At 39.1% G+C, this 25,541-nt stretch overlaps 3 protein-coding genes across 4 annotated transcripts; 1 reads left to right on the forward strand and 2 right to left on the reverse strand.

Annotated features, from left to right (window-relative positions):
- The first annotated feature begins 6,050 nt into the window (after window positions 1-6,050).
- On the forward strand, window positions 6,051-8,660 carry LOC116205316. The gene is made up of 3 exons (XM_031537887.1): window positions 6,051-7,275; window positions 7,493-8,044; window positions 8,149-8,660. The coding sequence occupies exons 1-3, from the start codon at window positions 6,310-6,312 to the stop codon at window positions 8,257-8,259; spliced, it is 1,629 nt and encodes a 542-aa protein (XP_031393747.1). The 5' UTR covers window positions 6,051-6,309; the 3' UTR covers window positions 8,260-8,660.
- Window positions 8,661-8,814: 154 nt separating this feature from the next.
- LOC116205317 (transmembrane protein 120 homolog) lies at window positions 8,815-13,824 on the reverse strand. Its single transcript, XM_031537888.1, has 10 exons — window positions 13,289-13,824; window positions 12,783-12,861; window positions 12,589-12,683; window positions 11,786-11,890; window positions 11,599-11,678; window positions 10,235-10,325; window positions 10,048-10,155; window positions 9,815-9,901; window positions 9,434-9,502; window positions 8,815-9,164 (listed from the first exon to the last, which is right to left on the reverse strand). Exons 1-10 carry the CDS (start codon window positions 13,511-13,513, stop codon window positions 9,033-9,035), a joined length of 1,071 nt encoding a protein of 356 aa, XP_031393748.1. The 5' UTR covers window positions 13,514-13,824; the 3' UTR covers window positions 8,815-9,032.
- A 4,722-nt stretch (window positions 13,825-18,546) lies between these two features.
- Window positions 18,547-23,776, reverse strand: LOC116205315 (probable methyltransferase PMT17). 2 transcript variants are annotated; one of them, XM_031537886.1, is made up of 7 exons: window positions 23,386-23,770; window positions 23,014-23,148; window positions 21,602-22,310; window positions 21,124-21,334; window positions 20,538-20,835; window positions 19,602-20,069; window positions 18,547-19,053 (listed from the first exon to the last, which is right to left on the reverse strand). In XM_031537886.1, exons 3-7 carry the CDS (start codon window positions 22,292-22,294, stop codon window positions 18,825-18,827), a joined length of 1,899 nt encoding a protein of 632 aa, XP_031393746.1. In that variant the 5' UTR covers window positions 22,295-22,310; window positions 23,014-23,148; window positions 23,386-23,770; the 3' UTR covers window positions 18,547-18,824. The 2 variants fall into 2 exon arrangements, with proteins under 2 accessions (XP_031393746.1, XP_031393745.1); XM_031537885.1 differs by lacking the exon at window positions 23,014-23,148 and having other exon boundaries at window positions 18,563-19,053; window positions 23,386-23,776.
- Between the last annotated feature and the right edge of the window lie 1,765 nt (window positions 23,777-25,541).

The following is a 25,541-nucleotide window of genomic DNA, read 5'->3' on the forward strand; positions in this document are numbered from 1 at the left end:
ACACTTGGGCCAACACAGACACATTTTTGGCTATCCTCACAAAAAAAGACCTTAAACCTAGCATGGTATCAGTCCACATACGTGCACGTGAAAGCATAACTCGCTTCGATATCATGTAAAATTTTAATGGGCCTATAAGTTATTAGGCTCATCTCCAACCAAAAAGTTCAAGTTAATAGGTTGTGGTACTTAATCTCTTATAAACTTGTAGAATTCCTCTTATATTTCCGACGTGGGACTTAATTCGTTCTTAACTCTCAACACCTACCCTCACGTGACAACATATAGTCCATCACGTGCCACGTACCCTTAAACACTCACTCTCAATAACTGACCACAGGCTGAGAAATTCTCTTCTGTGCTCAGGCGAGGGGGGGGGGGACAAATCAAACTAATTATGAGTTCCATACTCGGGCTAACTTAACATGAGCGAATTCTTGGCCTACCTCGAAACTGGATCTAACTACACTTGGGCCAACACAGGCACATTTTTGGCTACCCTCACAAAAAGAAACCTTAAACCTAGCGTGGTGTGAGTCCATAAATGTGCGCGGAAGATTTTTAGATAATGCAGATCTCGCTCTTTCGGTTTTTTATTTTATAAGTGGTGCTTTTTTAATCATCAAAACTGTATTTACAAAGTGTATCACAAATCCAAAACTAATACCAAAACAACTGCAAAAATATGATATGCCTAGAGTAGAAACTAATAAAGAATTTACAACTCTAAAAGAAAATCTAGGAAGCAAAGCAATCTTCATCTTCATCATTGTAATGATCTCTGTAACTAAGCTACTCAAGCCTTCTTTGCTCTATTGCCCTTTCAGTTATTTATCAAGCCTGTTAAAGTTTTATTGCATCTTGCTCAGTTACCAAGAAAGCAATTTTAACTACCACTTGCAAATATATAAGCTTTTATGCTAGTTGTAATAATTAACCCTTTGCTACCGCAAATTGCAAAAACATTAAATTGATTGGCCTCCTGCTGAAATCAGGGAATTAAGTAGCTTTTGGATCGAGCAAATATACGGATTTTGCATTTTTTTTAAATTTTTATCTAAGTTAGAATTTAGAATATGTTCATAAGTTTGAATAATAAATAAATGGATAAACTGTAAAATTACTCCAAATTTTAAACTCACATCTATCCTCTCTCTCCTCCGATCTCTTACACGGCCAACTCCCATTTCCCTATTTGCTTTCTCTCCGTTACTCCCATCCCCCAACCCCTCTCTCATGCTCTCGACCTATTTATTTTTTTTAATAAAAAAAAGTTATTAGACTGCGGGTGTTCTTTCGTGGGAAGAATCATCCAAAGTATCAAGTTAAAAATTTTGTCTATTTCAAGAATTTCCTTTAAGCTTTAATTCTTCTTCTTTAGTTGCGGGCTCTTTAGGCTTAAGGATGGAATAATTATGTAAGAACTGAATCATGCGTTTGTTTTCGGAATTAAAGTTAAGAATTGGTGATTGTGATTTTGATTGTAGAAGAAAATAAAAATAAATTTGCCGGTTTATGGGGTCCACAAACCTGTCTCTCCCCTTGCCCCCCACCACACCCCAAGCCGTGCAGAACAGTTCTTAGTTTGACTTAACAGCCTCAGTGAGAGGCCCCTACCCAACGTTCTTATGATCTTGAGACACATCGCCGCCTCCCCCACTTTCTTCCTTATGTGATCTACATCCTTTAAGCTTTAATGAGATTGTATGTTTAATAATATATGGGGCCAACCAGTTTGACTTTTGAAATGTGTGTTTTGTTGTGTAGTATATTGAGTTAAAGTTAAAGTTAAAATCTTAAACCACGACTCTAAAAACAAACGGGAGTCTGTATTTGTGTGTGATAGTTAGCTTGATGTTTGTATAAGGGTGAGTGGTTGTATACTTCTTTGTTATTAATCAATTTTACCACTTATCCAAAAAAAATGAAAAGTTATTTCTTTATTTTCTCAATTTTCATGAAAAATGCTTTTTTGAAAAAAATTATACCCTAATTATGTATAATTAAGGATGGTATACAATGATAAAAATACAAAGATGGAATTTTAGATCACATTTTTTACCATGCGTTGTGCGTAGTGTGGGTGCAAACTCTTGTATATTTAATGTAGTGCTTCAAGAACTAATCGATATATTACTTCTTTGTTCATACCTTATATATATATTTACATCACTATAATTATTAAAGAAACAATCTTTTAAAGAGTAATTTATATTATAAATCTCATTGAAAAAAAATGGCTTTAGGGCTTCGATTTTCATAAAAAAAAAAAGGGCTAAGCATTTTCCAGAAAAAATATTATTAAAATACATTGATTCATTTTTTTTATTAAAAAACTACTTATATTATATTTACAAAAAGGTTACTTGTTTATATTACCACATTAAATGTCAAACCATTTTTCCTTATTTGAATCAAGTCTCCATTAAAATACTCTCATTTTTCAATTATAAGGAAGGTATATAGGGCTGGTACGAAAATGGAGAAAGCCAAATAGAGAAGTACGAGGCTCGAAATATATAGACAACTTATATCTCTGCATTAATCAAACACCATCATTAATCAAAAATTCTAAAACCCTAAAAAGAGGTGGTGTTTCATTACCCAAATTAAGTACTTCAATTAAATTTTCCGTGATTTAATTTGATATAGTTTGTTTATTTAACACAAAATAAAACGACTTAATTGAATAGATTAAATCGAAAAAACACTTAACGATTAAGTGATTAAGAACTTATTAATTTATTTAAGCTAATTTGCTTAGTGCATCTCAAATTTTCAGTTAATTTGTCAATCGATAGTTATAGCTTCAACGAGGTCACCGATAAGTTTTGTGCTCGCTGGGTGCGCTAGCTGAAATCCTCATATGTGGTGATGGTGATTGGCAATGAGCCACCACCTCCGAGACTCCCCCACCTCCCAAATCCACTCTTCTCTTCTCTTTTTCAAAGAGAGGGAGAGAGGGAGATCTATTAAGCGATTATAATTGCAAATTTGCAACACTCAATTTCACGCGTTTAACTCCAAACAAGCACAAAACTTTCATTCCTCAGATACTCTCCGTTTTCGTTTCCTTTTAACTTTTAATAATGCTGTTGCATACTGTTTGCACATGCTAAAGGCAAAATATAAAGCAAAGTGAAGATACCGTCGAAGCTTTTCTTCTAAAGAAGAAAGTATGCGAATAAGCATGTGCTCTCAGCACAAAGCTCATCAGAAAAAAGCTCATCAGAAAAAAGAATGTGTGCGTACCATAAAGTTCCGCTCGTTGGATTAGCAAATCAGAGTGTGACATTCCACCGATCCAACGCCCAGATGTCTCCGCCATGTTTGAGCATCGCCGGCTATAAAGTGCAAATAGCTGCAAAATCAGTTCTTTTTTTATTTTTCTTTGGCCGGCAAAAATATCTATTTATCATATCAAATTCTATAAGAATGTAAAGTTTTTCATATCGCGAAGGAAAATATAGAAGTTGTCATAATCTCACAATCATTTTTTTTTATTTTGAAATTTTAATATATTATGTTATATATTTTATTTAATTTTCTTACTACTATAGAAAATGATTACCTATTTTATTTTATCAAACAAATACAAATTTAAAAAATTAACGAATTATATAATTTAAGAAAAAGTTAAAGATATAAGTCCTTTTGTTACCATTTTTTCTCTCTTAATTTTTTTCTATTTATTTTTATGTGTGTACCTTGATATCCGGAAGTCCAACGGACCGCGATTAATCTAATTTGGATCGAGTCAGCCAACTAGAAAGGTAAAACTCTCATAATAAGAATTTTATCTATTCACAATACTCGAATTCAAGTACTTATTTAAGGGGAATAAGCATTAAATCGCTAACTAACCCATATTAATAAAAAGAATGGATTCGTATGGGATCCGGTAGGGGTGTAAATGAGTTGAGTCGAGCCCGTATATACTAGGCTCGAGCTCGACCCGTTTATTAGTTTGCGAGCTCAGGCACAAACTCGAGCTCGCATGAGCCTAACTCTTCAAGCTTGGGCTCAGCTCGTTGCAGTTAGCAAAGGCTCGGCTTGGCTCATATAGACTCACAACGCCAGCATAGCTTGACTCGTATATGGCTCGTGAGCTCGACTTGTATAAGGCTTGTGAGCTCGAGCTCGCATGGGCTTGAATTGGGCATGAGCTTGGATTGGATTACCGTAGTAACTCATAATATATATTATATATAACTTATAAGAATATATGTATATTTAAATAAATAAAAAGCTCATTTAACCTCGCGAATTTCACGAGCCGAATATCATTGAGCTTGGCTCGGCTCGTTTAACTAGCGAGTTTAAGCCGAGCTAGACTCAAACTTTATAAGAGCGAGCCGAATTCGAGCTTTTATCAAGCCGAGTCAACCGTTCACGAATGTCTCGACTCATTTACACCCCTACGATCGGGGTATGATTCTTCGCACTACCTTCCTCCTCAAATTGATGCAAAAACAGAAGTTGGGTTTCAATGCCACTCTTTTTCTTTTAATTTTGGTATAAATTATTATTTCCCATCTTTGGTTAATTCATTAGATCTTAGATACTCTTTATATATGTGTGTATATATATATATTATATATACACTAGACGCATATATGTTCTATACACATAATTTACATGAGTTACAATTACCAACAAATATATTAGAATAAATAAATAATATAAGTTTAAGTAAATCCTACCAAAAAAAGTTAAAGTAAAACAAAATATTTTATTGTGTGGACTATCAATTTATATTAGTATTTTGAAAATTATTTAATAAACAAATTTGATGTAGGAAAAAAATATGTGTAGGGAGGGAGGGAGAAATAGGGACAAAGGAGAGAATGGAAAAGCGGTGAAGAGAAAATGGAATAATTAGTTTATGTATATTTACAATTATAATCCTACTTATAGTTGTTATTAAATACATATTTTACCAAGAATATTTTGGAAAGTCAATATTACCCCTACTACATAGTATTAACAGATCTCCCAATATTTGGAGACTTTCTTTTACTTTCTAAAATTATTTTTCATTCTTTATTTGGGCGTTGCAATTTTCTTTGCTTTTTATTTGGTTAATATTAATATTTATTTCTATTGTGCCGTATTCTCTAGTAAACAATGAGAATATCGGAGCAAGAGAAACATATTTTTATAGTACCAAGTTACCAACTAATATCTTTATAAAATTCTTGACTATTACAGTATAAATTTTGACAGTAAATTAGCGAGGTAAAAAGAACACAATATATCCTTGCAAAGGTAAAGGAGGTGCTTCTCGCAAGGATTGATGAAATACAAAAGAAACCCAAGTATACATAGAGGACCCGAATTAGGTTAAAATACATCATGTCGGGTCGATCGACTAACTTGCAGCCCAAACTCTTTGCTTTCTAACAGGTTTCATTGAATATCCACCAATTGGATTATAATTGGATCCGATTTCATATCGGATCAAAAAACATAAAATTCAAGACCTTCAAAAATGAATACTTGCATTTAGTTTTCGAGTTGGATAATGATTCAACTCAACTTGATTTTGTATAATAACTGTAAATATTAATAAATATATTGATGAATCTATATATATATATATATATATATATATATGTGAAAATAAATGAAAAATTTATTATTAAAAAATTAATTATAAAAAAGTATAAAATTATTATTAAATGAAAGGAAATGACAAAACATGAAAACATGAAATTGGAAATGACAAAACATGAAAATCAAACGGATTTTTCAAATTGTAAGTCACCATAATGACAATATCATCAAAGCTTCCTTTTTTTATAAAAAAAAAATGCTGAATTTATCATCAGAGCTTTGATCCAATGGCTGCAGTATCATGCGGCTAATTGGAAAAAAACCATCAAAACAACGCCAACAAACAGACGAAACGTCACCATCTCATCACGACAGTGGTTTGGACTTCAAATCCACGCGGCGCTCCCACGTCAACCTCAGCAAAACCAGAAATTGGAATTTCTTCAATTTCCATTTAAAAAAAAAGAAAAAAGAAGGGAAATATCTTTTTCTCAGTGGTAAAAAAGAAAAGAAAAGAAAAGAAATATTTGATAACACAGCCCAAAAATACATCCGATGCGATGCCACCACCCTCATCGGCCATTGGAGCACACCCTGACTGCAACCCCTAATAAACCCTTACCCACTTCTCTTCCTCGATCATACGCTGGCTCCACCGCCGCCGGCTGCTCCGCTGTTCCGGGTGCCTGGAACCGCAGCCCCGGCCGCGTCTTCTTCCTCGCCGGCAACCGGCGGAGATGAGCCTTGGCGGCCATGGTGATGATGATGACCAAGACCAAGAAGACACCCCCGCCTCCGCCCACCTCCCCTCGGGACCTCCCGGAAGACTGCCGTTCCGCCGGGCTCCGGCGTCGCAGGTGGCGCAGCAGCACTGCGGCCACAGCTGCTGTCGCGGTGGCGGCGTTGCTGATCTCCACCGCCGCCTGGCTCTCTCTAGTCTTCTCCGGCACCAGAGACGCCCGATGGCACCGGCTTACGCACCGCCACCAGCATTTCCCCCTTAGTTCATCTTCGGAGGCTCCCTCTTTTCCTTCTCCTCCTTCTCGTCCTCGGCTGGTGTCTACGATCACCGGCCGCAACCGCAGCCTCTCTGAACTGGGCCCGGGGCGGAAGGACCTAACCCTAGGCCACATTGTCTTCGGCATTGCGGGTTCCTCGCGCCTGTGGAACCGCCGCAAGGAGTTCATCAGGCTCTGGTGGCGGCCTACAATGCGCGGCCACGTGTGGCTGGATGACCGACCCCCTGAGGCCGCCGGGGGCGGCGGTTCTGATTCTCTCCCGCCTATTATGATCTCAGAGGATACCTCTCGCTTCCGCTACACCAACCCTACCGGCCACCCCTCGGGCCTCCGAATCTCCCGCATTGTCGCAGAATGCTTCCGCCTTGGCTTGCCCAACGTGCGGTGGTTCGTGCTGGGAGACGATGACACTATCTTCAATGTAGATAACCTTGTTGCTGTGCTTAGTAAATATGACTCTTCTGAGATGGTTTACATTGGATCTCCGTCCGAGAGCCACTCTGCTAGTACTTACTTCAGCCACTCCATGGCCTTTGGTGGTGGTGGGATTGCCATCAGCTACCCTTTGGCTCGGGCCCTGTCGAAAATTCAGGACGATTGCCTTGAGAGGTACCCAAAGTTTTACGGTAGCGACGACAGACTCCATGCTTGCATTGCAGAGCTGGGGGTTCCTCTGACTAGAGAGCTCGGGTTTCACCAGGTCGTGATCCTTCAACCATCTCCATCTTGGTAGCAATTTGAAATTTGTATTGAAAAGCCAATGACACTGTATAATGTCAAAATCCATGCTGAAAAAACAATTGAATTCCATTGTCAACTGCTTCTGACTGGAAAAAGAATTAACTTTGCGTTCAAGGCAATTGACTTTGTAGTCTCTCGCCATATGATTTATGTCTTGTATTTTTTCGTTTGTGCAGTGGGATATTAAAGGCAGTGCTCATGGTCTCTTATCTTCCCATCCTGTCGTGCCCTTTATCTCAATTCACCATTTGGAAGCTGTTGATCCTTTTTATCCTGGCTTGAGCTCCTTGGAGGGATTGAAGCTATTCACTAAGGCCATGAGAACTGACCCGGGAAGCTTTCTGCAGCGATCAATCTGTTACGACCGCTCTCAGCATATTACATTCTCAGTGTCTCTAGGATATGTCATTCAGGTCTGGCCAAAGATTGTCTACCCCCGCGATTTGGAGCGTTCTGAACTGACTTACTCTGCTTGGAATGGAATACATCACAGGAATGAATTTGACCTCGATACAAAGGACCCTGTCAGATCAATCTGTAAAAAGCCAGTGCTTTTTTTCTTGAAAGATGTGAGAAGAGAAGGCGGGGCCACATTGGGTTCTTATGCACGGGCTAGAGGAAGCAATGACATGAGAAGAAGAGTTTTCTGCTTCCCACGTTCGCCTCCCTTGCACCGTGTGCAGACCATTGAGGTGATAGGGTACCCGGTTAGCAAGAGTTGGCATTTGGTGAGTATTTGCGTGAACGCTCTAGATCTCTATTGCGTGATTCATCATGTTTGCTATTTCATTTGCTGTTACTGAGGGCTCTTTTCATTTGTTTGCTTGGGCAGGTGCCTCGTCGGCTCTGTTGCAAGCTAAACAATGCTAGCGGTGATGTCCTCAAGATGACTGTGAGGCAGTGTGAGAAGGGATCATTCGGTTCTCTGATGGCTCATTTGTGACTAAGGTATTCAATTTATGGTGGATGAGCAGTTGGAGGTTTTTTTGGAGCGTTTACAAATCCGTGTAGAGGAAGCCCTCAGGGATTGGAAGGTTGAGGGACGTTGGACTTCTTTTTTCCACAGCTGAGTAAACGAAACTTCGTTGATGCATTGAGCCCGGAGAGGGGGGGGAAACAAAACATTCTTTGCCTTCATTTTGTGTTAGAAGGTCATCAATTTTAGTTCTAAGATTTAACATTTGGACTTGCTGAATTAACTGTGGTATAGTCAGGGTGATGTCTCTTCTGCCCTATGTGCACACAAGCAGATATGGTATGAAGAAAAGATTCCGACATGCTCTTTCAAGAATCTTATTGGACTCGCAAATGTTGGCTATCTCAACGGAAATCATATTGGTTTTCTGATCTTCTTTCTTTGATGAGCTAAGATTGCTTGTTTTGTTCCGACTAGGACTCGACCACAAATGACATTTCTTATGATGTTGCGAGTAAACTAATGAGTTCAAACAGCTAGTTGGACCAATCCAATTCGTATAGAAGAGAAAACCTGACAAAATTGACGAATTCAGTCTAAACTTAAACAGATATCTATTTCTTTTCACAGCCACAAGCCACAATAAAATGGTCATGAAGAATCATCTATTAGAAAAAGAACAAGAAAGAGTCAAAAATCTTACCAAAAAAAAGGGGAAAGAAGCAATAGATTTCCAAAATTGGGATCCTACAAAATCCGTTCTTCTTCACCGAGATACCAGCCCAATCAGGATGTGATTTTCAATTCAATTCTTGCCTGCTCTTGGATTTCTTCATCTTTGCCTTAAACCTTGACTTGACCATGAGCGTCTGTACCGTGTTCACAAAGTTTCCGACCGCCATCAGGACCAAGAGAAACCCACAAAATACAACCTGGATCGACCCAGTTACCAATTCTCAATCAGTTTGTCTTCAGTAGAGCAAACAATGGCATCTCCGGGTCACACTCCTTTTAAAAGTTCCTTTTCCCAGTTTAAGAATATACCTTTTACTTTTTTCAGAAACAGAACTACGTTTTTGCTTGGCGAATCGAGCTATCTTATGATAGGGTTATTAATCAGCCATGTCCTTTTCCTAAGACAATTTCTTTGTAACGTACAATGAGAAATCCCAGAGAACAAATTATTAGGAGGAAGGCATACCTGCCATTCAGAGGCCACCCCAGCAAATGCAGTCCTGAGCAACAATAGCCCAACATATGCCTCAAAACCCTAGTCAATTGGAGAGACAAGAAGATCAGGAGATTACCCCACAGAGCAGTAAGCCTATGGCAATACATGTAAAGTAGATAACTTGCATGCAGTGCAAATATAAGAAAAATAATCGTGTGTAGCATCAGACTTTTTCAACTAGATGCAATCTTAAGTAGATAGAACAATAAATGGAAATTCCAAGATTCACAAGTAGTCCTAACAATGAACCTAAACAACGTAAGTATTACTATTTCAGGCTAATTTCTACCAATATTACAACTGTCTACACAAAACATATTGTTTGTATGTGAATGAACATGCATAAGTTACCTGCATAATGAACAATACGGGGCAGAGTAGCCACAGCTGCCCATCAACACCAGCCGTTTCTCCCCAGACAACATCCATTCTCTTTGCCTGATTCAAAGAATACCACACAAATAACAACTATGTCAGACACGAGGATAATCTAATTGAAAGACTGAAGCTCCTATAATTTAGTATATATCAGCAGCAAGGGACACAACACAGATCATGGAAGTCCTATTCTTCCGGGAAAGTACCTTTCCCAAAGCAATGCGAGTATAAAGTCTCTGTCGTTGATATCTATTCTGTAGAAGCATAGCTATCCCTTGCATCATCGCCCATTGCAAGAAAAGTTGTACTCCCCTCTGCAAATTATTGAGATGATTACTAAATGAATAAAGAGAAGCATATAGCAGTTTATCAGCAACAGAATTAGAAAAAAACCTGCTTCTGGGCACAATTCGGTTGTCCTTTAATCTCCCATGTGAGGCTGACCAGGGCCATAATCATCGCACAATAGTGATGGTATATCCACCTGTCCAAGAATGCTAGTTATGATCCTTGCTCTAATACTTTAATGTTTTGCAAGATTGACAAAGAGCATGCACTAGTTCCACATTTTGATGACAATATTCTCTTGCACGTATCACAAGAATAACAAGAATATATGAATACTGGCTGGAAACTTTCAGACAAAACTTTAGCAGGACACTGTTTCAGTTTTTCAGAACTCTTAGCTTCATAATCTCAAATAGACATTATTTTTACAAGCTCCTACTGACATTGGCCATTAAAGCCGTACCAAAAGTTAACCCCTGTAATCTAAATGACCAAATACATATAGTGCATCCTGCACGTCAGTGTAAATTTTGAATAATTCTAGCTCGCACATCAAGATGTCAAAAAGCAGCACCAGAATAGATGAACAGCTATACTCCCATGTGTTATCTAGAAACAACCGACTCCCTGATTATGTCGACCAAAGAAGAGCTTGAACTTGTTAATTTACTCAAGAAAAGTTATGCTCACAAGCCAGGAGCGATTCTCACTTGCTCATGTTATGTTTTGCCTAAAATCACAAACACAGCTCTGTTCAGTATCCTCCTCATGTAAGTAATCGTGCATGCTGGCCTTGACAAGGAATTTCACATGCCCGTACTTTGGGCTACAAGCACGCCGCCAAGATCTCGTTAGACTAACTTCAAGTCAGACTTCTTCCAAAATACCAATCCACTCTCCACTCATTTATGTTCACTTCTGCCAAATCCACATTCAATTTCTACACTGGACCATCTTATCTATGAACTTATCAAAGTACATATCCACCCTACCACATTTTCATTAGCTATACTGATGAGTTAGAATCCGCAATACCCAGCGCCAAACCTAAACTTATGATTTGATCAAAGGCGAAATTTACAATTCCACACCTCTTTCTCCTTTTCCTATACATGCAGCCTAACAACATTGCCAATAAACTTCAATTCCAATGATTCCTTTTATCATCCCAAAAAGTAACTTCATGATTGCCAACATTTTGTTTTGCAACTTCCAAAAGCATGACCTTCCTGATAAAAGTAGATCTTTGCATTTTCGCTACTCTTTTGGGCAAGGGAACAGCAACCATAAAATATTGCAGGTGTTTAGAAATTAATGTGGCAAAGATCAGGTCAATGCATGTAAATCTCAATGTTCCTGCAAACTAGGGATCTCCAGACTACTGGATGACTGATGTGTACGCGGTTGTTGAAATAAAGAGCTTGCTAAGTTCTATGTTGGAAACCAGAACTGTAAGGAGAACAACTCACCAAGGACGAATATCACTTCCATTTACTCTCAATATGTTCTCTCGCAGTGTCAAACCTGTGTAGAGGAATAGCAACCATGCCTAAACAAGGAATATACTCAGTGTTAAACAGCCGATGAGCCTTAGATCACCAAGATAAAGGTTGAGGAAAAACTCAAATCAGCCCTGATACCAAAAAAAAAAAGTACTTGATATAGCTGAACAGGGAACGCAGGCAAGCACCCATGCCAGAGCCAAGATCTTAATATAAGCAGTGCCAATGGGAAGAGGAGAAACAGGAGAGCAGTTCTATCCTGCACCACAATGACAGTGAATCTTGAGAGTTAATGCAATGAATGGGTCAGCATTCTCTGGATAGCCACTACAAGTCTGTCAAAGGAAATGTATCAAAAATGAAAAGAAAAATTTGAACAAGAAGAAGACTTTCAAGAGACAGTAGAAGCTTGGAGTGCTTATTGGGATCACAACAACGATGAATTTCGGGAATTACGATCACCTATACATGAGACAGTACATTTGTATGGTTTCAGCATGAAAAATTGCGAGGAAAAGCTCCTAAAAGATAATAAGCTTCTCTGTCTCCTAAGATGAGCAATCACTCTAAGCTTAGCATAACGAGACAATCGAAAAGCTCGAAAGACAGAATTTGATATCAGATGATGTATGAATAATGCAGGCAAAAATGTAGCAGTTGAACGCAGCATCCATCTTGTTTCCATTGTTATCTAAAGCACACATTCAAAGAGACGAACTTTCCTCCTTGCATTTTAAATTTTAGAGAAACTAGAGAACTGAGAGTAAAGAGAGTGATAAAATTGGTTTTACTCTTACAGGACCAATATGATCTTAGACGTTGATAACAAGGGAACGTGAGATAAATGGAAGGGTTCCCAGGCATGATGGCAAGTATCCAAAAAGAAGCTTGGTATGCAAAACTTTGTTGCTCACAAGGAAAATGGAAACTCGGAAAGGGATCGTACAAGGAACCTACTCTGTAACTGTTGTACTCTTCTTTAACCTTCAGCTGGACATCTTTTTTCGAGGCACGGACGTCGATTGGGCCCAGAAACATCCTAAGAAACCCCACTGCGTATCAAACCCCCATAAGAGAAATAATCACAGGTTGATATGTAAATCCACAAAGACTGAAAAAGCAAACTTGGGGGCCTTGAGAGAAAGAGATACCTTGAGCTCTAGAAGGAAGGAAGGCAGAGGCGTCTCCATCCGCTATTACACACCTCGCCTTCTGCAAGTCTTCTTCTAGCTGCAAGTTCCATAGCAATGGAGCCATCATTCCCATGTAACAAGAAAACAGGTTGCCTCATTCAAGAACATGTATATATACATCTATAATATATATATATATATATATACAATCATTCCTCTGTAGGAAATCCAAGTCTCCAACTTTTTGGAAGATCTTTATCGGGTCATGCTGTTATATCATAATTTCACTGAAAAGAACAATATTTGCTATATTCATCATCTACAAGAACAGGTAATACGTTGAATGTCCTTACTAAACCCAGCTAGTGGTGAATATGGTTCTGTTACTTCGTTCAACGAACAGACAGCACGAGTTTCGAGGGCAAATCGTGTCGGTGTGACTGTGCATATAAACGACAAAAGAGTATAGACTTTTAATTGACGGGCAAAGGCAGAGTCAGGAGTTATGCGAAGGGGTGGCGTGCCTTGTCGGCAAGCTTCGGATCTAGAAGCTTGTGGGCGAGCTGGGAATCGATCGAGGACCTTAGGCGGCGGATGGTGGAGTCGAGGGCAGACGCGCGCTGCCGCATGGACTGCTCCTCGCCGGAAGCCTTGGCGACGAGGGAGGAGGCCGAGTCCTGGAGCTCCTTGGCTTGCTCCACCGCCCTGCGCACTTCCTCCTCGATCCTCCTCGTCTCCGATTCCTCCATCGATCCTAAAAGAACGGAGGGGATATCGAGGATTCAAGGGGAAGCGATCTCCCTCTCCGCACTGACCCGGAAGCCAATCAGCTGAGGAGCTTCCGGTGGTGTGCTGAGGAAGAGGAAGAGGAGGAGGAGGAGGACGCGTAGAATCTGGGGGAGGTGGGCCTCTAATGGCGTACAAGGTTATCTCTCGCCGTCTGTTGGGAAGCACCCAACAACTTGCACGAATGAACGAAATCGCAAATGAATGAATGAGGGGCGGAAGGTCAGGGGAAAGGAGGCCTTTTTATTTAAGCGAATCTGACTCACTGACTGTCCGAGTGTGGGAGAGAGAGAGAGAGAGAAGAGACCGTCTACAAGCCATCATTTTTTCTTTTAAAATATATAAACAATAATCATACTATTATTATTATTATTATTATTATTAGGAATTTTTAATTAAAATGATCCATGATTTGTCATATACTTTTTTTTGATCAAATCTATCCAATAGTTTATTTTTTGCATCAAATCTATCCAATGGTTTACTTTTTGCATCAAATCTATCCCGGCGTTATCTTTTCCGTCGACATCTAACGGTCGTGCTAACGTGGCACGTGGAGAGATAGCGGACCACACTTGCCACGTGGGCGCCACGTCAGCATGGCCGTTAGATGTCGACGGAAAAGATAACGCCGGGATAGATTTGATGCAAAAAGTAAACCATGAGATAAATTTGACAAAAAAACATATGATAGATTTGACAAAACGGACAAACTATGGATCATTTTAGGTAAATACCCCTTATTATTATTAGTAGTAATAGCTTTTTCGCACCCTGTCTTTTGGGGGAGTTGAGTTGAGTTTTGATTTTAATTGGATTATAATGATTGTGTTGTTGAATTATGTGAAAAAATAATGAATAGTTGAGAGAATGTAGTATTAAAAATTGAATCGAATAGTTAAAAAAATTGAAGAAATGAAAAAAAGTAATAATTGTGTTGTTGACTTTTGTTGTATAGTGAGTAGAGTTAAAGTTATAGTTAAAATTTTAAAAATCGACCCTAAAACCAAACGGGCTCTTAAGTTGGCCTCCTACTCGAAAAAGTTGCACGATGCTCTCCGATAATGAGGATTTTTCATTAGCCCGCCAACTGCTAAAGCGGATATAAGAGAAAATATTCAAGCAAAAATTATAAGAATATACGATTGACCTGCCAGACAAACTATAAAAAAAGATACATGTGAAGATCACATCAAGTGAGAAAAATACAATTATGGCAAGTCTTTCTAAAATTAATAATCCCGATTGACTATCTTCAAGCAATAATTCGTCATAGACCCTCGTGAAAACTAGGAAGATGATCTTTACTCCAGTCCATTAATCCATGGCCAACTTCTACTCCCCAACTTAGTTGAGAAATAAGTGGACCCCGCAAAAAATTCCATCCACTTTTTCGGCTTGTCACATGTCACTCACACTATAATTTTAGGGAGCAGAGTATTAATACTTGAATATAGAAAAATTAGTCCAGACACTCTGTTCGCTCCCGTCTCCATTCGATCAACACCCATGTTGTCGGTCATGGGCTGCCAACACCCTCATCCACAGGGTCAAAGGGGACTACTTTGGCCGTTGGAGATCTCAGGGATGGGTGGCGGCCGGCGGCAAGCGCTCCAACAAGGAACGGAGACATTTGTTCCTTATGGGGGTTAATTGCCTCCCCTGATATTTGTGAACTCTTATCAATATATATGTAAAATTATCAAGATTTAAAATTATGTCCCATAAGATATGAAAATGCCCCCTGATACTTTCGTGACTTGATTTTGCCCCTAAGATTTTCTTATATGTCCTCGTAGAAGTTAAAATTATCAAGATTGTGGCTTGGCTTGCTATGAAGAATAGATTATCCACCCTTGGTAGGATGTCGAAATGGAAGATGAATTATATGATTCTTACTTGTGTTCTTTGCCAAGCTATAAGAGAAACTAGAAATCATCTCTATCTTGAGTGTCTTTTCTCTGCCAATATTTGGAATTATGTGCTGCAGCTGAATGGTGAAGCAAAGGAGCAGTGGGAATTGGGACTATTGAGCTTGACTCAGCTATCAGAAGATACAGAGGCAAGACATTGCAGAGCATGGCAAGCAAGCTTGCTGGGAAAGCCCACACATACTTGCAGAAGAGAGTTAGGACTGATTGTCAAAATGCAGCTTTTGTTGAATTGGGAAATGCCCCAATAAGTTTATTTTCCCTCCCTGTGTGCTTGTTTGATTTTTGTACCCATTTTAGGTGTTTTTTGGAGCTCGGTATTGAGCTCTGCGTCGTTAGTATTTTTTCGATGATTGAGTAATCAAAGAGCAAAGCCGATTCTTCGGGGAAAAAAAAAACAAGAAATAAAAGAATTGTAATTTAATTTGGAGTGTTGGAAATTACAAGCACTCGTAATAACCCATCTTTTAATATTATAAAATATCTCATCCAATATTTTGTTATAAATTTGAAACCTAAATTTAGTACTGTAAATGATAGTTTGTAAGGATATAGAGATCAAACATTCACAATATTAGTACTGCAACATAACATTTTGTAATGAAATTAAGTTTGATTTAATTTGATTTAGTTTGATTTGAGGAGATGAAGATAAAAGTAGTTGAGAAAAGTATGCGAGAGAATTTGAAAAAGAAAATAAAAATGTAATGATTGTGTTGTTGATTTGAATAAAAGAAGTTGAAATTGAGGAAAAAATATTGAAGAGTTAAAAGAAATTTAGTATTAAAAAATTAATTGTAATAATATATAAGAAAAATATTAGATCAATCTTCTGGATTAGATCTGACCAAAGATTTAAACGAATGAGCGTGCATTCTCAAAAGATGTGGTTTGAGTACGCTGTATTTTAATCTCGCACAAATGTAACATATGGGAAGAGCAGTGTGTCCTCTAAAAGATTTTTAACTCTCCCTCATTTCTTTTCTCTATCTGTTTTTTCTTCTTTTTTTTGATACTTATATTGCTTTTGTAGGATTTTTTGGTCTGCCCATGAGGAACCCGACCGACTTGTTCCGACGCGATTCGAATTCAAACCCGACTCTCTCTCTCTCTCTCTCTCTCGTGGATTGATGGGGTGTCGACCACTATTACTCTCCTATTAAGAGTGTAGAGTAATGGGTTTTCGGCCATTAATCCATGTTTTATGGGTGAACTGGCAGCACTATATGCAGCCATCACACTGTGCGTAAGTGCGTGTGTGTGTGCATGAAGTTTTTTGGCCAAAGAGATACTATAGACAGAGAGAGATTTGAGTATTGCGGGTCATCATGTTCTTATTAGTGAAAGTACGTGAGATAGGTATTTGTGCTGTGGAAAGTGTTTGGCTCTTGCTCGATAAGTAGTAAGACTCCATCCCCGGTGCCATTCGCAACTGCTCTTGCAGGAGACGCGGTACGTGACCAGCTTAAATCAACAATTTCTTGGAACCCGGTAAACGCGCCTAGAGGTGACTCGAAATTTATCTCGGTTAATTATATCGGGTTATTTGATTTCGGATGATGTTTCATGTTTCCCAACAGCTTTTTTAGTTTTTTAATCAATTTCAAAAGACAACAAAAGTAATTAAACAACCCAAGAATGATATCAAATGTTTTTATTAATAGTGTGTTTGGTTTTAGAGTTGAGTTGAGTAGAATTTTGATTTTAATTGGCTTGTAATGATTGTGATGTTAAATTATGAGAAAAAGTGTGAAAAAGTAATGAATAGTTAAAATAATTTATTATTAAAAATTGAATTGAATGGTTAAAAAAATTTTAAAAATGAAAAAGTAATAATTGTGCTATTGACTTTTATTATATAGTGAATATAGTTAAAGTTAGAATTAAAATCTTAAAATCGAATTTGAAAATCAAACAGAACATAAATATCCATGTGCAGTATGGGTTGGCCTCGAGTATAATTTAAGAAAACGGGAGTACGTTGATGCGGAAATCTCCAGGTTGATTGATAAAATCAGCAAACAAGAGAGATAACTCGAGTACATTTTATGAAAATGCATGTATGTTGATGCGGAAATCTCCTGGTTGATTGATAAAATGAGCAAACAAGAGAGACATCTCTTAAGTACGTAATCATTTTCGTTGCGGTTTTAGTCGCCCATCAGTACTGTGCAATTAGGATCTCCACAACAGACTTCCAAGATTCAAGGAAGCTAATGATTACCTATATGTCTTGCACTGACAAAATCACCCCTTTGAACACCCACACAGATAGTTAAAGAATCACATATTCTCCTCCCATGTCTTCTGCAGGGGACTAAGAACAAGAGTGGTTCGTGAGAGATTGGGAGAGAGAGAGAGAGGGAAGACGAGAATTTCTGATCAATTGTATGTTTCATTTGTACCTTGTTATGGGAAAACATAAATTACATGTATGGTTTTATGTTTCTTTAAAAGGGAAGAGTTCTTTTAGATGGAGAGATTGAGTTTTTTTTTTTTTGAAGTACGGGGAATACATTAAGATAATAATTTAGGCAATACAAAAGTGAGGTATGATAACCCAACAACATCCCGAACAACAGCAAATCGAGCCCTATAGAACAAAGTTTAAATCTGTGAAGACCAAGAGGAACCAAGAGTGCACGACTTGCAAGCCAATCGATGCACACATTAGCTTCTCGATATACCTGTCGCGCTACCCCAATCCAGTCGCATTGAAGCTACTTCCTTATGTTTCTTGCTATAGCGCCATTCCAGCCCCACAGGTAGCATTCCAATACACTCACTGGCCCTAATTGTAACTTTTCCAGAAAAAGAGAAATGCATACAAACTCTTTGTTTCCAAACCGTCCACTTTTCTTTCCATCCAGCAAATGAATACGATTCGGTTGACACTCCCCTTCAGTTTCCTACCTTGACACCCCCTTTTTCCTATATAACACGGTTATTCGTCTTTCGTTGGATTTATTCTTCTCCAGTAAATATCAATTGTTGGACTAAGGATCAGGCGTTCCGCTAGCAGGATACCAATAGACGCAATATACTGCTAGTAAAACACGCATCCATCAGTAAAATCGAGCAGAGCCTAACACATTCTCCCGAAAGGCCTGAAATTCATCCAGATAATGTGTTCCGACAGAATACAAATCTATCTGTTTTCACACATAAGGAAAAGCGTTCCTGATGAACAGTACAGTTCGAACAAAACTTTTGCAGATCAAGAAGGGAAAGAAAAAGCAGAGCACCACCATTCCTTTCCTCCCTCAAGCCCAAGAAAGATGAAACAAAACAAGACATTTTATATGCTACAAATTACAAAGATAAGTCCTGGTTCTGTCGGGTACTAAAGCTGCTTCTGTTTCGGTTCACCAGTCCAGTACGATTTCACGGCCACAAGGAGTTTCTCCGGGTTGAAGGGTCCGCTCTCGTGGTCCATGATCTGGCTCTTCCACCTCATTCCATCCGTTATGCTCTTGATCTTCACTAGCACTTCCACCGTGTCCCTGAATATCACTGTCCCTTCAGGCCTCAGGATCCGGTCCATCTCCAGCAGTATGTAGGTAATGTCGCACCTGACAAGAAGGAAGGCAGTAAACACCCAATCAGCCTAGTTATTGGACATATAAGGACGGAAAACACGTGTGGTCGTGCCTTTACTAGTTCGGTGATCAAATGTGAGTTCCGTGTCAGGCGACCAGTTTTCCTAAAACTCAAGCCTATAAGAAACTGCATGGACATTAAAAAGTCTACAGATGAGATGATCTAATGGATGTGGAAAATGGTCTGACATGCACAGACAGCACTTGGAACAGCAGAGAACAGAACCAGAAATTAAGCATTGATATATTGTTAAGCAATAAGTTTTCTAAAATCTTGACCAACTGTGTCTGTTAAGAGTTATCACTATTCACGGCTTAAATAACATACAGCTAACATATTTTAAGAAGAAACTCGATCACAAGTTTTTGGGTTACTGGGCTCTTGTCATGCCACTGTCTAGGTTTTGTCCTGGAGATCTCACGCCATGCTAAATCATTTAGCATTATCAAATCCCAACAGGTTGCCTGAAAACTACAGCAAAATGGGCCAGAAAGTATTGCATATGAGTGCTTGGTTTTACCTGTCCTGGTATATGCTGAAAATACCCCCAGCATGGATGAGATCGTAAGTCCTCGGGTAAGTTGAGAAGGCCTCACACCAGTTGTGGTAGGTCCCGATGAACCCACGTTCGTAGATCACCCCCAGGGTGTCTCTATCTGTGTTAGCTGGCACCACATTCATGACCCACACAGGATACTTCACCAGGGCAGCCGCAAATCCTCCCAGGTTGGCATTCATGTCCATCATGTTGCGATACCTTCCCTGGGGCAGCGGGCTTATGATCCGCTTGTAGTGTGACACCCTGTCCTTCCAGAGCTCATTGTCCTCCTGGAACTTCTCAGGCGTGACTCCCGGAATAGCTCCACTGCTTATCCTTGGTGGGACTGCAAATGCCCGTTCAGGCCACTTCTGCAGAGCCCCGCCTGCAACGTCATCCGAGCTGCTCACCTCGGGTAGTGGAGTTATGCAAGGTTCCATGTCTTTATACCTTTACAGGACACAAGTCAGAAAGAGATCAGAACTCATGTACTCATCAATACAAGGCAATGCTTTATGGTTTGAAATTCACTATTCATAAAGATATGTCTGTCTGATTTGCAACAGAGTTCCTTATTTTAAATACCCATCGTTTCCATTCTAAAAGAAGGAATTGGAACTAAAATGAGCTCAAAAATGCATGACATTCTATGATCACACGTGTGCACCAGGCACATCTTTCCTTGTTTTTCTGTTCATTTTGGAAAAGAGAAGGCATAGCAATGGAAAGCTTCCCTCTCTATTTGCAAAAGGAACCAGTATCTGCATGACATGATATTTCTTATGATGATAATTTGTAAATTGATGACAAAACTCTTAAATCTTTCTCCATATTAATTGAATAAGACGCATCCTGATCATAGACGACTAGGCAAGCATTATCTATGAAGGAAACAAAGTGTTGAGATCGAAGGAGTACCAAGCAGCATCAGGGTTGTCCCCCTTGCAAATGTGCGGGGTTTTGTAAACGCTGCGGCTTTTGACGCATTCAATGTGGTTGAGAGGCTTCTGCCATATTGCGAGATCACCCTTCTCGATGACCTTAGTCCAGCAAAGCCGCTTGGCCACATCCTCTATAGCATCCTGCTCTGCCTTCAAGTCTTCTCGTGTCCTCTCCCAACCTCTCCAGTACTTCTTCCAGTGGATTGGTGGGCCTGAGAATACCCAGTAGCCACCAGGTCTCAGAACCCTGTCCACTTCAATGAGGTACAGCCCATCTATGGAAATCGAAAACGAAACACTTAATAGAATCAGGTAACTGTCAATAAATGACTGAAATAAAAGGGAAATGTTCACACTTCACACTCTCAAAAGCAATAACCACAATATAATTAGCGAAGAAGAGATTACCATGCAGACAGATAGAGCAGTGAAAGCTAATTGAAATTATAACACGAAATTCAGTGATAGCAAGAATAAGTTTCAAGTGAATGCACGGAGTAAAACAATATTTTCATCAACATAGACCAACAGACTACCTGTTCAGCGTCGATAACATGACTTACCGAACTTATTCCAAGGAATCAAGCAACGAGAGCAGTGGGCCATATCGAATGCTCGTGCCGGATAAGGAAGCCTCTTTGAAGCCATGATCCCAATCATAGCAGGAACTCCCCGCTCAAGAGCAAACTGTACCTGTGCTTCATGGGTGTCCCTCGGGGCAAAGGACATAGTAATGACATCCCTCTTTAGCAGGTAGGCTCCCCAGCTCGCAACCTAAACAAACCCAATTCCGAGGAAAAGGAGACATATTAGAAGTTCCAGTATGTAAAAGAAATGGGTCCTGTTTCCATTTGCTTTAGTTTTTGACAGAAAACAAAGGCAAGTTTGGTGCTTTTCACCCCATTGTAATTGTAGAATTGCTATCTCAACTTTCATGCTTTTCAATGAAAAGAAAACATAAATAGCCAGCCAGAGGGGGGGGGGGGGGAGGGAAGAAACATAAACTTGACAGTTTTTTCATAGCAATGAGGAACTACTTACACCACAGCCCGTATCAATTGCAGTTCTGATCTTTCCGCTTGTGAGAGGGATCAACTCGTTAATGTCATCGATATACGCATCAGCCCCACGAGGGAACATAGTCCCTCCACCAGGAAATCTGAACCGGTCACCCTCGACCTGGACCCAGTTCTGGACGGCTTTCTCAATGCTGAGCTCCCGGTGGGGAATATTGTCGTACCAGGCGTAGTCCCTGCTCTGAGGCCACTTGAATGGGGTCTTGTACTTAGGTGGGGCTGGGATGAGGCACCTAAGAAGCTCGTTTTTTGTAGGGCAGTGCCTCTCTCGGTACTTCAACATGTTCCGATCGAACTTCCTGCCCCGGACTGGGTCTTGACAAGGGGTGTACTCGCTGTAGGCCATATCGCAAGGTGGGATATTCTCAGCAGCAGGGCCCGAGTCATTCATTGCCACCTGATGGTGGCTCTCAAAGTCTAAAGCGGCTGATGATCCCGAGGACGCCTGCCCGTCCACAGAGCCAGAGTTCTCAATGTTACATGCAAGTTTGTTGCCGGACTCGCCAGACGGGTTGACGGGGCCTGGAGGAGTGGTCTGCCAAGCTCCCAAGACATAGAAAAGTATGCAGAGGCCGCTCACACCGACGATGTAAGTGAGGCGTTTGCGTTTCGATTCAATGTGGTGAGGCTTTGGGGATCCGCTATACTCCTTGGCCATTTTCGAGTTAGATTCTCTGCATAAATTTACAAATATCAGATTTTGAAGCATACAAGTACAAGATTTTGAAGCAGATGATGATAACAAAATCAAACCATCTAATATGCCTAAACTTTTTAATTAGTTGCTCACTATCCTTCTTCATCTCATGATTGAAAAGTTGCATCTTAAATGTGCCATGACTTATAGACAAAGGAGGAGGTACCCAAACAAGAATTCTACACGTCTAAACCATCTTGACCTCATGTTTTGCTATTCTGCAATGCTTATTGAGTCAATTGGGTCTAAAGTTCTTGGACGGGAAAGGAATCTTTAAACACAGAATGTATCGTGGTCTTGCCTCAGATTGAAGCAACCAGTCCAAAACATGAGATTGGACAGAATAGTTTTTTTCCTCAAAATGGTCCTACACAGAGGAAAGCAGCAACCCACACAGACATGGAATGAAATGGAATGGACAAGACTAATTTCCAGTTGAACAATCTTTTTCCCTTTTCTCTTTTCAAATACAAAACCTGGATAACCAGAGAGCAATCCCTGGACAAGAAAAGAACATTCAAAACTAAATTGCCTTAAAATTGCCCTGTGGTATGATATGAAGCTATTCTAGAAACAAAATCTCTTATTCACCCCTAAGAATGAGAAATTAGGAGAAGAAGGGGGGGAAAAAAACAAAGAGAGAGATCAAGAAGAAGAAAGGCAAGGGGAAAAAAATTTACTTGAGCTTCAGTGAAAATTGAATCTTTTCCACTCCCCACTAATTTACACTGACAGTTCACTCAGGCAAGCCCCAGAACTTCTTTCTTCATCACCCACCAAAACATGACAGAGTTCCCATCATATTTTTCAAGATTCTACAACCAAAAACAATAATAATTATTATATTATTGCAATCCATTTCTCTCATTTTCACTGTCTCTCTCCCCAAATGCCACCCTCACCAGGTGGAAACCAGTAGAAAACATCATTGAGCCATTTCATGTGACAACAATCATTAAAAATCTCAACTTTCTCTGTTTTTTCCTTTTTTCCATTTTAAATTATGGCAGCCCTAGTGAATAATAAAAGCCATAACAGAAGGGGGACCATACCTTGGGGAAGATTCTCAACAAAGAAACACAGTTCTATTCAAATCAAAACCACCATTGATGCACTTGGAAGCTGTGGTCTCATCTTTCATAACATCCCCGACAAGAAGAGGGATTTAACTGACAAGAAAAATAAAATATGGGCATGGCAGAAGACCAGTCAGGAACACGGTGGAACTGGCTAACGGATCGAAGAGAAGGCTCAGAAAAATAAGCTATTATAATAAGGAAGGTGAAGTCAATGATGGGTATTGAGCCTCAGAGGGAAAGGCTGAGAGCCTCCGCCATTACAGGAGGTGGTGACTGGTAACAGGTGACTGAGATAGTGAGGAGGAGAACCAGAGAGAGAGGAGGGAGGGAGTATGAATGCCAGAGGAAAGTATATTTAGAAAAGGAAAAGCAAGGAGAAGGAAAAATGGGGGATTTGGATTAAATTATTAATAAAAAAAGAATAAATTCTTTTCACAAAAAACAAACGAAAAGATTAATTTTTTTTTATCTTGTTATTCTTAATTTTGCAATTATCCCAAAATAGAGAGGATTTGGTCTACAGAGAGAATAAAAATGGTACTGTGAGCACTGGGCAGTGAGCGTTTACAGGAGACAGACCAGCCTCAATTTGCTCTGCACCCCCCCTTATATTTCTGTCATTTTTTTAAAATAATAAATAAATAAATACATAAGTAATATAATTATATTTTTCCAAAATCTTAGCGAGTTATTGAATATATACACCGATATCGAGCTTCTCCTAAGTCGACATAAGTTGTTTTATCAGTAGCTTGATCTGAACCTCTTCTGGCCTTAGGGAAAAAGCATCGTAAGCTTAAATGTAGCATCTAGAAATTTATACTTAATAGAAATATCTCCTTATTGTATTCGTGGCTCAGCACGGTTACTTGCAAAAATCATGAAAGTATATTGTTCTCGAGTTTCTTGCTTTCTTTCAGCCGTGCTTTGTTAATTATTATATCGATATTCGCATATCAATGCGAATTTCTGCATTAACGTGTAATAATTGCATAAATTTGCCCGGGAATGAAAATTTTGTGGCAACTTAACATGGACCATTGATTGCAGTTGCCATCAAAGTTTTACATTTTTTTTTTGATGAATATCAAAGGTTTACATATTCACTAGCTAACACGGTCAGCTCTTTCTGTACAATTTGTGAAGGGTATGTTTGGCAATCAAGTATAAATAAAGAATTCAATATTTAATTACCCCATGAACAAGAATATAAAATACTTGCACTTGATTAGAAAAAAAAAAAAAGAGTCAGAGATTCTCATCTTTTGAGGTTCCCAACCAATGGCCAAAAGGAAGTGAGCAATTGGTCTAATACATCCTTTCTAGGTCGAATTTTCATTTATATTTTTTTTTGGATAAGAAATTTTCATTTATAAATTATTAGTCATCGTCTATGCTGGGTTCAGGTTTGCTAGGACATTTGTTTCATTCAATTGGTCGAATTCTCAAATCATTATATGGGACCTCCCATGTCATATCCCTATTTTCATGGTCCCATAAATACAAAAAAAAAATACAAATAAGAATAACACTAAAATAAAAATAAAAATGATAAAAACGACTCTTCCTTTTCTTCTTTTGTCCTATTTTTGTTTGCAACCGCAAAGAGTTTTTAGATACTTTGAATCAGTGTTATCAGAACCGGACCGGATGATGAACCGGAAGGGGTACGGGGTCATGGGTTTATGGGTCCAATCGGGGGTTCGATGGGTCGGACCGCTCGTTTATTTAAAATAAAATAAATATTCATATTATTAAAAAAATTATGATAATTAAGATAAAAGTATGATGATTTTAAAGAAATATAACAATAGTATAAGAAAGTATCTATATTTAATATTTCTTACTTCAAAATAAATATTTTATTTTAATAAGTACTTAAAAGTAGAGTTAAAAGAACAAAAAAGTGGTGGTGACTTGGTTGGTAGTATGCTAATATGAAAAGCAAGAGGTCATGAGTTCAAATCCTTACACAACCAACCAATTTTTACATTAAATAGGAAACCCATAGAACCGGCCGGTTTAATGAAATTTTGCTTAAAACCGGCCGGTTCAATGGGTCCGGCGGTTCAAAGCTGCCATTTCGGTTTTTAGGCGAACCGGACCGGACTTGGTGCCGGTTCCCGGTC

Source organism: Punica granatum, chromosome 4 (genome assembly GCF_007655135.1).
Source record: "Punica granatum isolate Tunisia-2019 chromosome 4, ASM765513v2, whole genome shotgun sequence".
Classification (NCBI taxonomy): Eukaryota; Viridiplantae; Streptophyta; class Magnoliopsida; order Myrtales; family Lythraceae; genus Punica; species Punica granatum.

What these genes read in the sequence shown, in the direction of transcription:
- LOC116205316 (XM_031537887.1), top strand. Translation starts at nt 6,310, where the DNA reads ATGGTGATGATGATGACCAAGACCAAGAAGACACCCCCGCCTCCGCCC. An exon ending in GAGAGCTCGGGTTTCACCAG is followed by an intron (nt 7,276 to 7,492) that starts GTCGTGATCCTT and finishes TCGTTTGTGCAG; the next exon opens with TGGGATATTAAAGGCAGTGC. An exon ending in TTAGCAAGAGTTGGCATTTG is followed by an intron (nt 8,045 to 8,148) that starts GTGAGTATTTGC and finishes TTGCTTGGGCAG; the next exon opens with GTGCCTCGTCGGCTCTGTTG.
- LOC116205317 (XM_031537888.1), bottom strand. Translation starts at nt 13,513, where the DNA reads ATGGAGGAATCGGAGACGAGGAGGATCGAGGAGGAAGTGCGCAGGGCG. An exon ending in CCTTCCTTCTAGAGCTCAAG is followed by an intron (nt 12,684 to 12,782) that starts GTATCTCTTTCT and finishes TTTGATACGCAG; the next exon opens with TGGGGTTTCTTAGGATGTTT. An exon ending in GGAAGTGATATTCGTCCTTG is followed by an intron (nt 10,326 to 11,598) that starts GTGAGTTGTTCT and finishes ATTCTTGGACAG; the next exon opens with GTGGATATACCATCACTATT.
- LOC116205315 (XM_031537886.1), bottom strand. Translation starts at nt 22,294, where the DNA reads ATGGCCAAGGAGTATAGCGGATCCCCAAAGCCTCACCACATTGAATCG. An exon ending in CAATTGATACGGGCTGTGGT is followed by an intron (nt 21,335 to 21,601) that starts GTAAGTAGTTCC and finishes GGGTTTGTTTAG; the next exon opens with GTTGCGAGCTGGGGAGCCTA. An exon ending in GACAACCCTGATGCTGCTTG is followed by an intron (nt 20,070 to 20,537) that starts GTACTCCTTCGA and finishes TGTCCTGTAAAG; the next exon opens with GTATAAAGACATGGAACCTT.